Below are 18,916 nucleotides of genomic sequence, written 5' to 3'. Positions count from 1 at the left end.
CACAGTCACTAATTTCTCATACTTCCTGCTTAGTTCTTGTGTCACTACTAAGACATTTTCTGTTCACAGCATACTGACCTAGACTAATCTTCTTCCAAGACTCAGAAGAGGCACAGGGATTTCCTGACTGCTCTTAACTACAGTATGTTGATATAAAATAGCTTTCTGGAGGGACTCAATTTCATTTCTACTTTGTGATGGTCCAGGTATGCTCCCCATAAGAGCAAGTGTGTGTGTGCTGCTGGGTTTCCTGAAGTGGCATTCCCTTCATTGGATTCATCTGGCAGGAAATACATTCACGAACTGAAGAGGCTAAACCAGCTCATGTGTGCCCTCACACAGAGAAATCACAATTGAAGAGGTCTAAACTGAAAACAGTCCAAGACATCACATCTGTACAGGACACTAAGAAGACTAGAATATGAATGGGACAATGAATCTTCTTAAATCTGACATCTGTGACCTTTCTGGAAAGTATTAATTTGTGGTAGAATCCTTTGCACATTGCTTTGAGACAGTTAATTCTTTCTATATGGGATTGTGCCTTCTTACAGCCACTTCTGCCATGACCTTTGAGAACACTGTAGGGCCAGAAATCAAAGTGAATGGAAGGGCTGATACTGAAGATGGTGCTGATTGATAAAATAAAAACTGAGATACTGGTGATCTATAGTGATGTGCCTAGTATATAAGCATCTTGTGGATCTACTGATATCTCCTGGCTATACTGCTGTGAGGAGAGTTCTGGATTACTCAGTTTTTAATTTATTACAAATAGATTGGGTCACCTGAAGTCCAGAACTGGTCTCTATTTGAAGACTATGAAATTCAGAGAGTAGATACCTAGATTTTTTTGTTCAGTAGGGCTTGAAATCACAGCCTTGGCTGATAACAAACGAGAGAGAGTTGATAAAACACACTGCTTTTTCCTGTGGAACAGAGATGGAATTCAGTAGGAAGGGAGGGCATTTCTACAAATTCTGTGCTGTATCCATTTAGGGCTATCAAAAGGATCCACATGTCCAGTATCATAGTCCAGTCACTGAATATGTCAACTTCTTCCATCTATTTTGGCTCTTGGGAGATTGGGAAACAGCCCTATAAAGTCAGAAGGCTCCTCTTGATGGATCTATTGTCTCCTTGAAAACCAGACTTGCTTATGTAGTTGGCACGAAAGGATTGAGAGACCCCATACTTTCCCTTCACCCCTTTAAATTTAGGTGGAGAACGACAGGGAGTCTGACATTTTCGAGGATAAGGAAGTGAAGAGACTGGAAAGGATCTTTTCTTTTTTAGGTGATGGAGGGAACACTTGCGCTCTGAGAAACCCTTAAGGGCCTGGTCCAAGGAATCTCCAAATAACATGCCTCCTTTGTATGGTAAAGATAACAGCTGATATTTTATACCAATTCTGAGGACCAGGGACGTAGCCAGATGGCCCTCCTGGCTACTGTGAGGCAGGCCATATTTTTCACTGTGAGTCTAAGAGAATCCTCTGCTGCATCGTGAATGAAATTAGCTGCAATTCTACACAGATACTGTGTTCTCGGCATGGCTCTGGCTGGGACCCCTTCCTTTTTATCTCTGGCTAATTCTTCCTCCTGCCAGACTAGTAAGGCTCTAGTAGCATAGGTGGAATAGATGGAGGCTCCCAGTTGGGCTGTAGCTAAGTTGAAAGATCTTTTAATCGCAGCCTCAACCTTTCTATCAGTAGGATCTTTGGGGACAGCATCCACACTAACAGGCAAAGAAGATTTAGTATCACCAGTGACCACTGCTTTATCTACCTTGGGTAAGGCCCGCCCCCCAGAGAAGCTTTATCTGCTGGAAGAGGGTATAGCTTACGTAGAACAGCTGGGGCTACATGTTTTGCCCCAGGATTACTCCAAGTTCTACAGACCAGTTTTTGCACTGCTGAATAGATGGAAAGGGCCTTATCCACCTTGTCCTCTTCAGAGAGGATAGGCAATTCTTCTGAAGGCTCTTCAGAACTGGGTTTTTTTAGCTTTAGTACTCTCTTAATATGCTTGAATAAGTAATATTGATTCTCCATGTTAAATTTACGTGCAGGTTCAGGCTCCTCTTGTTCCTCCACAGAACAAGCAGAAGACACTTCCCCACCTTCCGAGGGTGACTCATCCTCAAATGCCCTGTTAGCCTTAGACTCCTCTTTCTTCGAAGCTGCTAGCATGTTTAAACTGTCCATACCTTCAGAGACCAAGACCTGGGACTTGTGCCCAGCTGCTTCAGGGGAAACCAGTGCAACTGCTGTGTGTGATACCCTGGAATTCTTTACTGGAGGGGGTCCAGCCTGCGTAGCAGAAGCAATACTGTGCCTGGCCACGGCAAGTGCATCCTTTAAAATGGTAGTAATCTCAGGCAATATTACAGCTCTCATTAGTGAACTTTTGTCAGAATCAGAGAAATGAGTAGTAGTAGTAATAGAAGGTCTTACCATCTTGCGATGGGACCCGTGGTTGTCCACTGAATCTGAGCTGTGGTCTGGGGCATGGCTGACTCATTGCTGGAGTGAGGAACATTGTCCTGCCAGTGACCTGCAAACCAGGGCCCGGCTGAACCTTTGCTGAAAGGGGGAATGCCATCCTGCCTGAGAATCTAACCCCTCCTCTGTCCCCATTATCTGTTGCTGAGAAACATGATGTCCAGAGCTATCCCTGGATTTCCACTCATCTGATCTCTTTACCTCCTGGCAGAGGGAACAGGAGAGGGAACTAACCCTTGAGAGCTTTGAAGACGGCTTAGCCCTGCTCCTGGAGGAGAGGGTTTCTGATCTGGTCCTGGATGATTCATCTGCTGATCTTCTGGACAAGTTGGATTGCTCAGATTTCACAAACGCTGCTTTGGTAAAGCCAGGGTCTGTTTCAGGAGTTTTGGTGGCACAGTTACCTTTTCTCTTCCTGTCTTTGTCCAATTTCTTTATTGTCCACATAGACATGAACCTGAAGTGATGAAAAATTCAAAATACTCGAATTCTTAGAGAAATTTTTAGGAAGAACCTAAACCACCTTTCCTCAAAGAAGGATTGCACCATGACCAGAACTGTGTGAGGCGGAGGGAAACTGGGAACTAATTGGCTGCACTGATGCTGAGCTGCAGAGAGGGAGCCAAAACATCTTCTGCAGTCTGACTGGTTGCTGTAGATGCCCTGTCTCTAAGGAGAAAAAGAGGAAAGCCCATCATAGACGAATGGCTCAGAAATTCATTTTAGAAAGAAGTTTTCTGCATGGTGAATTAGATGAGCAACTCCCTTCCTGTGAACAATTGTAGAAGTTGCACATGTTATTCTCCATATTCATCACACAATGGGTTGGTAATATCTTTCTTAAAATGCATTATAAAACCATTTAACAAAGCACTAGATGGTTCTGTGGGTTAACACACAAGCCATTTAAATATGGATACATACATTCAGACCCTGGTACATGTCACACATAAAAAGCAAATTCACTGGTCTCATCCTAGACCTGACTGAGTATTTGTCAAAATCACAAAGCCATCACATAATTTGGCACAGTTCTGCATCAATGTCAGTTTCTGCTAAAGAAATGTCCAGGAATAGAAAAGCAGAGGGGCTGTAAATTAGAAGATACAGTAGCTGGACTGTATAGGGAAGCTTGTATAGTACTTGTTTGTATTATGCCTGTTTCCAGCCAATGCTTTCAGTTTCTCATTTTTGTCAGCTAAAATCAACTAAATTAACCCAATAGGCATTTAAAATTAAAAACAAACACCAAGTTTAAAATGTTTTTGTACTGACTTGGCGAATATTATGAGGGATTAGAATAATTTTTATAGCCGCAGGAGTAAACAGAAACTGCTCTTTGGCATTCAGAACAGTGAAAAAATATAGAAATTATTCCAGCCAGATGAGATGCACATTCCGCTACACAAAAAATGTTACAACAGTCCAGTGAACCGCATTTGAAAGAACAGACTTTCCATGCACTAGAATCGATTACATACAAAAATTAAAGTCTTTTAAAATGTTATTTACATAGGAATATATTATAAAGAATATATTACCTATGGAAAAATAAATGTAACACTGACCTGTGAAAGAAATAATAAAATCCTTTTCTGTACTAAATCAAAATGTATTTAATATCATGTTACAGCTCTCTTTAAAACACACCATATGTAAATATTATGAAAAGACTTCTTTAAAGAGCATCTTTTTTTTGTGCTGCAAGGAGATTCAGCTCACATGTTTCTATAAGAATGACAGTCAAAAATGGCATGCAAGAATGACAGTCAGCTCAGTGGCATGGTCTGAAGCAGTTTGCTGTATCTCATGCACTGAATTCTCCAGAGTGGTGTGTTTTTCCTGAGCGATAGTCCCTCTTCTCTGTCATTTAACTGATTTTTTTGGTGTTTCTGTATTGGTACTGGCAGCAATTTTAAAAGAACCTGCATTCCAATGAATGGGATACAAGTTACTGTTGTCGATGTTTTTATGAGAAGCACATTTCCAAGACAGAGTATTTTATATGTGCTGCAGGACAGGGCAAAAGTGCTGCCAAGTATTTGATCTTTTCAATATATTAAAGATGGGCCAGAGAGACTAAACTGTGCATGGAAATGCCCTTAATTTTGAGACATCAAAATTCAAATTTGGATCTGAATGTTACAGTGATGGCCCATCACTAAAATATATGATAAAATTAGCATAATACTGCAAATCATAATTCTTGATGTTTTAAATTTTTCTACCAGTCTCATTAAAGATATATTTATAATTAATTCTGTAAAACATTAAATGCAAAGTAATTTGCACCATTACAAAGAGTTGTAATTTCATTTTCATAAAATAAGTGTCATCTCCTATAAACTATATTTTATTCCTAAATCCAAAAAGTAACAAGAGAAGGAAACATAAGGAAAACTGTGTGTCAGCTGCTTACCTGTATTCACCAAATGTTCCATCATCTTCTTTCATAGGCTGTATTTCTGGATCAGCATGTGCATCTTCCTTTTCCTTCACTACAATATTTGAAATTGGGATTTTTATCATTAAATTTTAGGACTAAATATTTAATGCCCTGATCCTGCAAAATGACCTATGTGGTTATGAGTAATATGGATTTGGCAGGATCTGGGGCCTTAGATTGTTACTTCTAAATAAAATACATATGTGGTAGTTTAAAAATATCTTTACTGAAGGACAAGATACTGTACATCATTTGGCAGTAGTGAAAGTTCTTTGTTGCAGCCATTTTTGAACATGATTTAAAAGGGACACTTTAGAACATAAGAACGGCCGTATCGGGTCAGACCAAAGGTCCATCTAGCCCAGTATCCTGTCTACTGACAGTGGCCAATGCCAGGTGCCCCAGAGGGAGTGGACCTAACAGGCAATGATCAAGTGATCTCTCTCCTGCCATCCATCTCCATCCTCTGACAGACAGAGGCTAGGGACACCATTCCTTACCCATCCTGGCTAATAGCCATTAATGGACTTAACCACCATGAATTTATCCAGTTCTCTTTTAAACGCTGTTATAGTCCTAGCCTTCACAACCACTTCAGGTAAGGAGTTCCACAAGTTGACTGTGCGCTGCGTGAAGAAGAACTTCCTTGTATTTGTTTTAAACCTGCTGCCTATTAATTTCATTTGGTGGCCCCTAGTTCTTGTATTATGGGAATAAGTAAATAACTTTTCCTTATCCACTTTCTCCACGTCACTCATGATTTTATATGATTTTATATCCCCCTTAGTCTCCTCTTTTCCAAGCTGAAGAGTCCTAGCCTCTTTAATCTCTCCTCATATGGGACCCGTTCCAAACCCCTAATCATTTTAGTTGCCCTTTTCTGAACCTTTTCTAGTGCCAGTATATCTTTTTTTAGATGAGGAGACCACATCTGTACGCAGTATTCGAGATGTGGGTGTACCATCGATTTATATAAGGGCAATAATATATTCTCAGTCTTATTCTCTATCCCCTTTTTAATGATCCCTAACATCCTGTTTGCTTTTTTGACTGCCTCTGCACACTGCATGGACATCTTCAGAGAACTATCCACGATGACTCCAAGATCTTTTTCCTGACTTGTTGTAGCTAAATTAGCCCCCATCAGATTGTATATATAGTTGGGGTTATTTTTTCCAATGTGCATTACTTTCCATTTATCCACATTAAATTTCATTTGCCATTTTGTTGCCCAATCACTTAGTTTTGTGAGATCTTTTTGAAGTTCGTCACAGTCTGCTTTGGTCTTAACTATCTTGAGCAGTTTAGTATCATCTGCAAACTTTGCCACCTCACTGTTTACCCCTTTCTCCAGATCATTTATAAATAAGTTGAATAGGATTGGTCCGAGGACTGACCCTTGTGGAACACCACTAGTTACCCCCTCCATTCTGAGAATTTACCATTAATTCCTACCCTTTGTTCCCGGTCTTTTAACCAGTTCTCAGTCCATGAAAGGACCTTCCGTTTTACCCCATGACAGCTTAATTTACGTAAGAGCCTTTGGTAAGGGACCTTGTCAAACGCTTTCTGGAAATCTAAATACACTATGTCCATTGGATCCCCCTTGTCCACATGTTTGTTGACCCCTTCAAAGAACTCTAATAGATTAGTAAGACACGATTTTCCTTTACAGAAACCATGTTGACTATTGCTCAACAGTTTATGTTTTTCTATGTGTCTGACAATTTTATTCTTAACTATTGTTTCGACTAATTTGCCCGATACCAACGTTAGACTTACCAGTCTGTAATTGCCGGGATCACCTCTAGAGCCCTTTTAAAATATTGGTGTTACATTAGCTAACTTCCAGTCATTGGGTACAGAAGCCGATTTAAAGGACAGGTTACAAACCTTAGTTAATAGTTCCACAACTTCACATTTGAGTTCTTTCAGAACTCTTGGGTGAATGCCATCTGGTCCCGGTGACTTGTTAATGTTAAGTTTATCAATTAATTCCAAAACCTCCTCTAGTGACACTTCAATCTGTGACAGTTCCTCAGATTTGTCACCTACAAAAGCCGGCTCAGGTTTGGGAATCTCCCTAACATCCTCAGCCATGAAGACTGAAGCAAAGAATCCATTTAGTTTCTTTGCAATGACTTTATCGTCTTTAAGTGCTCCTTTTGTATCTCGATCATCAAGGGGCCCCACTGGTTGTTTAGCAAGCTTCCTGCTTCTGATGTACTTAAAAAACATTCTGTTATTACCTTTGGAGTTTTTGGCTAGTCGTTCTTCAAACTCCTCTTTGGCTTTTCTTATTACATTCTTGCACTTAATTTGGCAGCGTTTATGCTCCTTTCTATTTGCCTCACTAGGATTTGACTTCCACTTTTTAAAGGAAGTCTTTTTATCTCTCACTGCTTCTTTTACATGGTTGTTAAGCCACGGTGGCTCTTTTTTAGTTCTTTTACTGTGTTTCTTAATTTGGGGTACACATTGAAGTTGGGCCTCTATTATGGTGTCTTTAAAAAGCGCCACTTTCAGATTTAAAATCCGATTTTAAAAATGCATTCGTTTTCTAGGTTAATAAAAAAGTTAGATTATTAAAATTTAAATAAATTAGTTTTATTTATTTATGCTGTCAGTTGACTGCATTTCTCTCATACTAATAAATAAAAATGATTAGTTCATTTCGTTTTTGATTATAGCCAGTTTCTAGCAAATTTGTTTTCACTTTCTTATCCACTAGCACAATTGCAGCAATGCCTGGGTTACAAACAATACACAGGGAATGTTTATTTTTATTTAAAAAATTGTTTCCATTGGATTTTTTTAATTATTGGAAGAATTTTTGTTGTTGTAACTTTATTTTTTTAAAAACTAACCAAAACCAAGCAAAAAAATCCCCTATATTTGGGGATAAATTTGACATAATCTTGTCTCTCTTAAAGTTAACTGTATTTTTCAAAATATTTCCCCTAAAAATACTATTTTCAATGAAATACATCTCCTTTGTATACTGAGGCCCCAATCCGGGAAACACTTAGAGATTTAACTAACTTTATGCATGTGACTAGTGCTATTTAACTCATGTAAAGATATTAACATATATTTGCAATATTCGGGCCTTTGATACCAAGGTGACAGAAGCCTAGGAATAACTAACATAGAAGATAGATATTTAAATACAATAACTCCTCCCTTAAAGTCATCCCAGTTAACGTTGTTTCGTTGTTATGTTGCTGATCAATTAGGGAACATGCTCGTTTAAACTTGCGCAATGCTCCCTTATAACGTAGACTGGCAGCCGCCTGCTTTGTCCACTGTTTGCAGGAAGAGCAGCCCATCGGAGCTAGCTGGTGGGTGCTTGGAACCAGGGTGGACTGGCAGCCCCCTATCAGCTCCCCGCTCCCCTAAGTTCCCTGTGCAGCAGCGGCCCAGCAGGCTATCAATTGCTGGGCAGTTCAGCTGTCCCTCCCCCCACTGCCTTGGATCTGCTCCCGGGAGCCTCCTGCTTGCTGTGGGGAGGTGGGGGGAAGAGGGGTGCTAATGTCAGGGTGTCCCCCTCCCCCTACTGTATCCACAGAGCAGGGGGGAGGGACACAACAGGGCTCAGGATGGAAGGGGTTTGCTGGCAGCAGCTGATATCTCAACTTGCTAATCTACTTAAAAAGGCAATGTACTTAGAGGGAGGTCAGAGTACTTAAAGGGGCAATGCTCGTCTCTCTCTCTCTGACACATGGTGTGTGTCTCTGTCTCTCTCTGCCATGTTGTCTCCCCTCCCTCCATTCGTGCTGCCTTGTAGAGTGTGAGACTACATTAACAACAATGTGTTAACCCTTGAGGGCTCAGCCGAGTGCTAGTTCATCATTTAGCAGTAAGGCATTCCCTGGGAAATATCCCACCCTCTGACTGCACCACCTCAACCAAGCTTCACAATCATCATTGCTGTGTACAGTATTAAATTGTTTGTTTAAAACTTATACTGTGTATATGTGTGTGTGTATATATATACACTTTCGCTTAAAGTAGCATTTTTCAGGAATATAACTACAACATTAATCAAGGAGTTACTGTAGTACATATGCCAATAAATTGTGAATATAGTACATATGCCAATAAACCATGGGAAATTATATTATGAATCTTACAAGTTTTTAAAAAAAATATTGTTTGTGTCTTTTCATTGCTGTTTTGCTAGTTATTATTCTGATATGTTATCCTGATAGAGTAGTTATGGGTATATGGTTTATAGTATCAAATTTTTACGCAAGTAACAATTTTCATAGTTGGTACATATTTAGTTTATATTCCATTATACAAGGTGATGTGAATCACCTTTGGTAGTATTTTCAGATGGTAAAATTATGATAATGCATGTCTTCTTGAGTAGTGACTTCCGGCTCTTATAGTTACATATTGAAATAACTGATTCCTTTTACCACAAGCCAGCTCAACATGACATGCTAAAATCAAAACACCCAATATAGTTAGTAATTGTGTGCTATGTATATCTCAGTTTATTTATGGAATTATATTTACAAAACTACACCATAGTGACTATCCAGACACATCTGTGGCTAAGTAATGCATTGAGTACAACTTATTCTGAAATAGCTTTAGAACAATTGGCACAAAGAAAGCTTTCTAACTGGCTATTAGCACATGATGTTATGCAGTCAATGTCCACTATGACTAGCTGATAAACAGGTGTGACTTCTCCTGCATGTTATTATTTTAGTTTACATTGATGTATATCCTACCTGGATATTTGCCACCCTTATTCCTCCTTATGAAGCAAACAATCAGCAAAATCAAGATAAGAAGAGCAACAGCACACATAAGACCAATGAACCATCCTTGAGTAGCAATGTCAACCTGCCGGCTTGCCATTGCTGAAGAATGAAAGGGAAAAAAATATTAGATTATCTGATACACATTTAAATGTGTATTATATTATTATTTGCATAAATAATGTATAATTTATTAATGCAGCAATAATAACAAGTGGCAATTAGCAATCATGAGGGATATAGCAGCACTGTAGTTTGTAGATGTTTAAATTAAAAAGTGTAGGTTTACGAGTAAAAAAGCTTAGAACTGACTCTTGAATATGTCTAATATTCCTGTATTTTACTAATTTAATTTATCATTTAAGTTTAACAATTCACTGTAAAACATGTACATGTCCTACACATTTACACTTTTTACTAATGTTAAAATTGTTCTGAAACTTACATTGATACAAGTAAAAAAAGGAATTGTGTTTTATAATTTATAAAACATCTGGGTTACATTCTAAAAAAAGCAAATACTCTTTGGCTAGCGGAGGCCAATTTCACTGAAACAAGGGAGAAGGTAGGTCATTCAAGACCCCATCATTCAATTAGAATAAAAAATCAGCATTTGAGCACCATGTAAAGCGAATTCTGCTCTCTTCCAAGCCAAATATTATCAGACAGTCCATCTCAATTGCTATGATTTAACAACCCTTTTTAGCTTCTGAAGGAGTAAGTGGCATATGACTGGGCAGCCCCGCGCTGGGTCTCTCTCTGAGTGAGTTTCCTCTGACTGTCTACGATGACTTTGAAAAGTGACATTCAGAAGAGACATCAATTATAGAGCAGACACTGAGGGCCTTTGCGCAGGATTGGAGCTTTCATTTCCAGTGCATCCCAGAAATCTGTGTGGTTTGGGTGCTGTGCCCACTGCTTCCTATCCTCTGTTACACAGGACGAGTTTTCCTAGTGAACGCAGTGTTTTCCCACTCTCACAAGTAAAAATTGTGGAGCCAGCTGCCCCGAGGACTCCCCTTAAAGGGAGAGGGAACCCTGTAGAGGAGAAGTCAGTTGAGAGAAGAAAAGGAGGGGTGCATCCACCTGCCACCAGTCTGTCTGCTCCCTGCCGCTCCTCACTCATAGAACCCCTGGACTGTGAAGAGCAGTCCAGGAGATTTGGGTCTGTAGGGGTTGGTAGAGACAACAAATCCACAAGGATGGGGAAAGCCCAGGCACAAATTCCCCTCTCTGCACAGATGATGGGAGATTTTTATCCAGAATTTCTAGATTCCTCTGCTCCATTTCACGTGAGCCCATGTGTCAGGGAGGTTACCCAGAATTTCTGTTGAGATCAGTGGCATCTCACATCCAATCTCAGTAGAAACTCTACATAAGAGTAGTTTATGTCTTAAGATCCACACATGAATCTCCCTTGCTCTGCCTCTGTATGAAAGGGGATCAGCCACCTCCATGGCATAGTCTCCCTCTCCAGATCCTGGATTCCCCAGGATCTGTAGGCAAACTTAGGCCTGGTCCACACTAACCCCCCACTTCGAACTAAGGTACGCAAATTCAGCTACGTTAATAACGTAGCTGAATCCGAAGTACCTTAGTTCGAACTTACCGCGGGTCCAGACACGGCAGGCAGGCTCCCCCGTCGATGCCGCGTACTCCTCTCGCCGAGCTGGAGTACCGGCGTCGACGGCGAGCACTTCCGGGATCGATCCCAGAAGATCGATTGCTTACGGCCGGACCAGGAAGTAAGTGTAGACCTGCCCTTAGGGTATCTGAAGTTTGGAGGCAGGACCTGCTGCTCATTCCACCTAGAGTGCAAATCCTATTCCCATCAGAAGTTCTGGGGATGAGTTTGCCTGTTTCTTAGTACCCTCCTATTGGTTTTACTGGGGGAGGGTATGATTTGCCCTTCACTTGATTTCTTGATCATTGGATGAGTCTGGTTGGTGTGGGATTGATTTTTGCAGCTTTCACAGCCTTTGGTGGGGCATCTGTATTCTGATTTTTAGAAGCTGAATAATATTTCTTACAGAATTGATCCCAACGCTTCCACTAATACACATGAGAAAATAAAACAAACCCATTTTCTCTCTTTTTTTATATAAATTGGAGGTTAAAAACCTAAAACTTAAATATATAGAAATGTCAGGATAATATTTACAAGAAAAAACAAACAGAAGCAGAAAGGTGATCTCGCTCTGAATTATAAATTAACCTATACCAGTAGTTTTCTTTTCTTGTCTACGTTTACGTTAGAGTGATTTTGCTTTTTGTAAACATGCGTATATAAGGAGGCATTAAAATTTTAGTAGCAAATATTATAGCAAAACACACAAGCACATTTAACATTCAAATGTAGTAAGAAAATAGTATCAAACAAAACAATCCATGCATAAAAACATGCAAGAGAGATGATAAGAGTACAGATGAAAACTTACTTATGCAGCTTCTTGTATTCTTTGACTTATTGTATATCCAATAGGGAGGGGTTTCTAAAGCCCAGTATAACTTTAAAAAATGGAATAAAATTTTCTGTTTACTCTAAACTAATTATCTGCTTCTGGCAGAAAGATATTTACTCCTGATGAACACAGAAGCTGCTAATATGTGAGAAAAAAAACATAACCCACTATACTGGACATACTCAAGAAGAGAAAAATCACACATTATGAAGATGCTCTATAGGAATGCTTGCTAGAACAAACAGCCATTTTCTGGTAGGGGCCTCACATACCCAGTCTAAGATTTTCCTCCCTTGCCAAGGAGTACTCTAAAAGGGTATCTTGCTCTTTTGTCCCCCTCCCCAATGTTTAGCAGCATTAGCCCCGATTTCAGAAAGTGACATAGCTAGATTCTTTTAGAAAGAATTTTGCTGTACAACTCATCTGATGGGGGACTCAAAAGCAATGCTTTATATTGAACTTTGCCAGGAAGAGAGAACATTGCCTCTAGTGTTCCCAGCCTTGAAAGACTCAAGGAATGGAGCCAAGGTGTTTAACTTACTCACAGATACATATAGGAGTCTTGACTTTTTGATCTACTGAAGTTTTATTGTTAAGCAGAATGTTGACTGGGAAGGTTTTGGACTTCCCCTCCCCCGCCGCTTTGAGTGAGTTACAATACAATCTTTGCGCTCTGGTGCTTACTGGTTCTGAACACACCTACATATATAATTTTGCATACCCGTTTTCTGGAATCACTAGCCTCCTCTGGCTAAAAGGTTACTAATAAAAACCTTTTTACTGAAACTGCAAATGTTTGTGGGGCACTGCTATTTAGCATTATGTTTCAAAAGCTTTCCTATAGCAACATTGTAAGACTATGAGCATTAATGTACTATAAACATGAAACAAAACAAAAACATTATGATTTTAGAAAGTGAACGCTCTTTCAAACTGGCATGTTAATCACTTGCTTTGTTATCTGTGGGATCATTATTTCATATTGCTCAAACTACTTTACATATTAGCAATCTATTTTCTTAAATCATAATGTTTGTGTAGTAGGTGAGACCAAAGTAAGATCTACTAGGATAACTGTCCATAGCCCACATTGCTTGGAATGAGCAAGAATGCCTAGCAAACACAGACCAAACAATAACATTTTATCAAGTACATGCTGATATTGCAACACCATATTCATCACGACATCAATACATTTCCAATAAAACCCTTTCTCTGAGTTAAATGAACAGCCATCATTTATTCTCATACGAAGACACAACTGCTGCAAACTTTCTTGCACTAAAATCTATTATTTTTCTATGGAAAATATGTATGGAACACTTCAAATAGTTAAAGCTGTCTTATTAATTATGGTATTTTGTAGTTTAAGTGATATAAACATCATCTGGAAGCCAATGTTTGATGGAAAAAGAAACATTTATTACTAGAGATCTTCTTATTTATCATTCATCCTACTGGCATATGATATATTCAAGGATTACATGAAATATTTACTTAAATCAGATACCTAGACTCCTGATAACTCATAACAATTTTACATCATGCTTCTGGAAACTAAACTGCTGATATTGAGATTGTTAGTTTTAAAATTAGATATTCTGCTGTGTTACAGTACACCATGTTATTTAAATATTGCACAATAGGTTCTAATTCAATTCAAAGATGAATTAGAAACAATTTCAGCTTAAGTGCACAGAATTCAGAATGAATGTGAACAGTAAGTGTTCTTTCCCATAACATAAATGGCAGGGAAACAAAGTGAACTGAAAGGAGGAAAACATTCATAGTCTACAAAGTAGATAGGCTGGCATGTCTAGAAGTTTACAAAGTAGTTTAGCACTACTGAAGAAAACGATATCAATATGTTTTAGCTACAATATCTCCCCACTAGCAGCAATTCAATGTTTCAGCACTTGGCATATCACAATTCTGAATGTGAGACAGAATTGGTATGGTGTGCCTCACCTGGACCTGTCTCAAACACATCCTCTGAACTCACAAAACCAGACAGACCCTCAGCACCAACCCGGACTTTATATGACGTTCCTGGTGTTAAACCCTTTAACACAAAGAAGCTCCGAGAACCATTTACAATGTCTTTTTTCCAATCTTCTTTGCCTATAAAAATTTTAGGAAAACAACAAGTTGGAATATTTTAAGTTACTATCTGCTACTCTAAGTTATAGTCAGAACACTTTCTATAGTCAGTTGGCTAAACTTGGATTTGCTGAACAAATAACTGCTTTCTCCAAAAAGAATATAATTTTAGGCAAAATAATGATTGTCAGTACTATACTGCATGCAATATCAAGAAAAACAACTATCTAAATAAGAATGCTTATTTTGTACTTTTGTTCCACTGCATTACAGATAATTATTTTGCATCTATTTAAAGAAATGTGTTTGAATTTTCAATTATAAATTATATAAAGAAAATATGTATTTACTGAATTTGATAATACTGCTTGCACTTTTAATCAGCATTTACTTTTGTTGAGAAATTCTCTTTAAATGCTGAAGATGATGTGGAAATAGTTCCTGATTGTTCTGAATGTTTTTTTCTAAAATCATCTCAAGTGATTCTGTGCAAAGTTCAGAACAAAACTTATACCTTTTCATAAGACGACTTACAATTACAGTCGAACCTCAGAGTTACGAACACCTCGGGGATGGAGGTTGTTCATTACTCTGAAATGTTCATAACTCTGAACAAAATGTTACGGTTGTTCTTTCAAAAGTTTACAACTGAACATTGACTTAATATAGCCTTGAAACTTTACTATGCAGAAGAAAAATGCTGCTTTTAACCATCTTAATTTAAATGAAACAAGCACAGAAACAGTTTCCTTAACCTCACAAATCTTTTTTTAAACAATCTCTTTTTTTTAGTAGTTTAAATTTAACTGAGTACTGTACTGTATTTGTTTTTTTGTTTTTGTTTTGTCTCTGCTGCTGCCTGATTGCATACCTCTGGTTCTCAATGAGCTGTGTGGTTGACTGGTCAGTTTGTAACTCTGGTGTTTGTAACTCTGAGGTTCTACTGTACACTGTCTTTGGCATTTATTCACCATTTAATAAGGACAGTGTACTGGAAGTATCTCCATTTTATCAACTCAGCATCATAATGTTAATGCATAAAGAGAACTAAATCAAACTGCTCTTACAGAGGATTAGAGCTTTATTTTTGATATTAACTACATGCTAATATGTGGGTAGAAGTTTGCTATTCATAATATGCTATTTGGCTGCTGCTATTTTAAGGGATAACTTAACAAGATTTGCTTTTGTTTGATTCTTTTTTATTTTGATATATGTATTTTTGTCACTGTAATTTTCTTAGGACATTTAATAGAACCACCACAATTTATTTTCACAGCAGGATTGTAATCACTGCATGAGAAACAGCTTCAGGCAGTTAAAGGTAGTAATGGTTCTTGTTCACAAGAGTTGATAAAGTAACACAAGGGAACAAAGGCTTATTTTCTAAGCATCATGTATCCTGAAGAGCAGGAATTTTTATTACTATATGACTCAGTCTGCTAGATCAAATTAAAAGATATTTTTCTAGACATTTAAAAAACTATCAACAAAGCTAGATCCATATATGCCAAATTCAGTTATTCAAATATTTTAAAATATATCTCAGCACTTAGAATAATTAAATGAAATGACTTCTTACTGCCTGCTACACCATATTCAACATAAAAGTTCACATGATCTGGTCCCTCATACTCCCAACTGATATTGGCATAGGTCTCAGCAGCAGATGCAGTAACATTTCTGATCCTTGGATAAACTGGTCGCACTGAATACACAATAGAAAAACAAAGCAAAATATGAAATTGTGGCTCCATGCATATAATAAAATCTATCTTAAGAAAGCACTATGCTAATTTGGACCACATATATATGGAATGTACGGTTCACACATACTCATTGTTTCCATTATTGAAAATTAGTGACTAAATTACAGCATTAGAACATGCGGTAGTTGAACAGCAGGTAGTCACTACACTATTAAATTAGAAAGGAGAACTAAATCTATGAGCTCTACTGGCATGGCCTAGACCACTAAAATTGCCAAACACTTTAAAATACCAAATTGCCAAAGCCCTGGAAAATACTATCGTTTAAATCTCTTGAAGTACAATGCAGACAGCTGAAAAGTGAAGAGCATTCTACAGGTCACTCAGTACTGGGAACTGTAGGAGAGGATGTATTGTAATGCATGTACACAATTTCCTTAATTCCATGTGGTATTTCACAGACTTTGAAAATTCCTCACTGCAGGCCCTGCATAGAATTTTGCTTTTCAACTATCTCTACTGAATTTATAATGATAAAAAGGATCACAATACCCTTATAGAATGTTAGATGGACAGTATGTATGACAGGGGAGGTTGCAAAAAGGGTTTCTGAGTATCCTTCATCACCAGAGATAGTAGAAAAGAAGAAACATAAAAAGAGTAAAAACAGTTTTACATAGGAAAAGACTGTTTAAACAACACAGCAGACAACAGAATCTTACCTGTTAAGTGAATCAACACATGCATACTCTAAGTTCATGCAGGTTTCTTTACAAATAATTTTACTTGATAAAATATGAAAAAGACAGGGTAATGTAAATTACTCTGAAAGCAAGCCAGATTACAGATGTGCTAAACCCTAACATTTATAGAAGAGTATTTCTTAAATAATCTTAATTAACATTTCAGACTTTTATTACTCTATTGACAATTTAGCCATCAACAGTAACTCTCCCCCACCAAAAAAGCAATTAACTATTTTTAGATTCTAGTTAATGTGTCTTAATTCTAACCCATTCTTGAAAAGCAAGTAATCAGTATGCAGACACTAACGTCAAGGGAAAAAAACAAGAGCCATATAATTTTATTTTCTGGTTCTGGAAAACTGAGTGAGGTAGGACAATCCTACACACTCCTTGAGAATCTTTGGGAGATATTATCCTTTTCTCTCTCTAATTTCTATGATTTAGGAGGTGGAGACGTACATTTTCAATTTTCCATTTCTTTTGGATAGCACAATTTTTGGTGACCAGCCTCAAAATACCTAGGAACTTGATTTTTGAAGCACTTAGCATCCACAACTCCAACTGACTTCAGTGGAAGCTGCAGTGCTGAGCACCTCAGAAAATCAGGCCCTTCATGTTTCAAGTTGGTAACCCTAAAATTGAGGTACCCAAAATAAGTGGACACTTTTGAAACCGTAGGTTACAGCATCCAGACTGTTAATTCAGACCTTGGTCAAAAACAGCTAGTCAACTATAGTAAATCTGGACCCAGTCGAAAGTGGATGGGTTTTGTTTCTCTTTTTGAACAATATAAAGTGGGTGGCTAAACAAAAAAGAGAAACAGAGGCCCAAAACTTCAAAAGCTCACATTTGCATGAAAATGACTGTACTACTTGAAAAAAACAGCAAGAACCACATATTGGTGTACCCACTACCAAAATATTCTGGTGCGAAGGGTAGAAATCAATATTTTGCATACTCAAGAAAGATTCATTGGAAAGAATTATGGATATTATGGAATTACCTTATAAACACTGCCAAAAAGACATTCCCTTCAACATGTGGTGTTTTCCCTGGATGAGGAGAAGGCATTTGACTACAATGAGTGGGACCAGTTTCTTGTGGATCCTTAAATAGCTATATTTTGGCTTACTTCTTTTAAATAAATATATTTACTTTATAGTTCTTCAATTGGGCTATTCATAAATAGAAACTGGTTTCAGTATTCTTGTTTGCTCAATGCAATTAAGTAAATAGGTTCTTTTTCACAACATATATCATCCTGAAATCCATCTAAATAGAAATCAAGACCAATGCATTCACTAAGTGGTTTTCCTTCAGAGAGCAATGCATGAAATTGTTTTTCTGTGCAGATATTCTGCTATTGTAGTATTATTTGTCACTGAGGTTTCCACTTCTAGTAAAAAGGCACTTTCTCTCTCTCAGATATAATACCAAGAATACTTCTCAAAGGCCAACAAAATACCACAGGTGAAATCCTAGCTCAAGTAAAGTCAATAGAAAAACTCCCATTGACTTCAGTGGGGCCAGGATTTCACCCCTCATGTGGAACCAGACAGACTAATACTCTACAAATTAGATTCACAAATAGGAGAGCACTCAATCCTTGCCAAATTAATATTATTAAATTGTAAATAAAAATATGTCTGAAATTTGTTTTGCAAACAGGCCACAGGATCTTCATGGTGCAATTCGCAGGTGCTATCACACATTTTTTAAAATCCTGCCAAGTTTATTCTTTTCCCATGTTCGTAACTCTGTTAACTCAGAGGATCAAATATTTATGGATTTGCTTTCAACATCTTGAAGAATAATGCAATTCATTCAAAATGTGCTGCAGATATGAATATTTTTAAAATTGGCTAATATTAAAGATGTGTATGAAAATTTCATTCTAAATTTTCTTAGTTTGTGAAATTAATTCTCCAAATTAAAACTAAAGAGAAAATTCCTCATTCCAGCAATACACTTATGAGGAATATGTTTGTGGGTGATCTGTTCAGAGTGAAAAATAATAGTGAAACTGATTAGAAAATGTTACCATCCTTTAAGGCACAGAACACTTACATTATTATTTTCTCTGAAAAGATATTAATATTTTTAAAGCTCATTATTGAAAGATACAGGATCACATGTAGCATGCTGGCATTCCACACCCAACCCTGCAGCAAAGTC

At 37.8% G+C, this 18,916-nt stretch overlaps 1 protein-coding gene across 4 annotated transcripts in view; it reads right to left on the bottom strand.

Moving 5' to 3' along the window:
• The window catches only part of NRCAM (neuronal cell adhesion molecule), a 117,909-nt gene that overhangs the window by 9,956 nt on the left and 89,037 nt on the right, over positions 1 to 18,916 (bottom strand). For 3 of the 4 annotated variants that reach the window (XM_029910824.1, XM_029910825.1, XM_029910826.1), the window contains 2 exons: positions 9,695 to 9,826; positions 4,923 to 5,001 (listed from right to left, as the gene is read on the bottom strand). In XM_029910824.1, the coding sequence (XP_029766684.1) occupies positions 4,923 to 5,001; positions 9,695 to 9,826 (211 nt within the window). Of the gene's footprint in view, positions 1 to 4,922; positions 5,002 to 9,694; positions 9,827 to 14,154; positions 14,308 to 15,868; positions 15,995 to 18,916 lie in introns of all 4 variants that reach the window. The other variant, XM_029910823.1, reaches the window with a different exon arrangement.

This window comes from Terrapene carolina, unplaced genomic scaffold, assembly GCF_002925995.2.
Source record: "Terrapene carolina triunguis isolate 2854851 unplaced genomic scaffold, T_m_triunguis-2.0 Scaffold68, whole genome shotgun sequence".
NCBI classification, from domain to species: Eukaryota; Metazoa; Chordata; order Testudines; family Emydidae; genus Terrapene; species Terrapene triunguis.
This window is presented reverse-complemented; position numbering and strand designations above follow the sequence as displayed.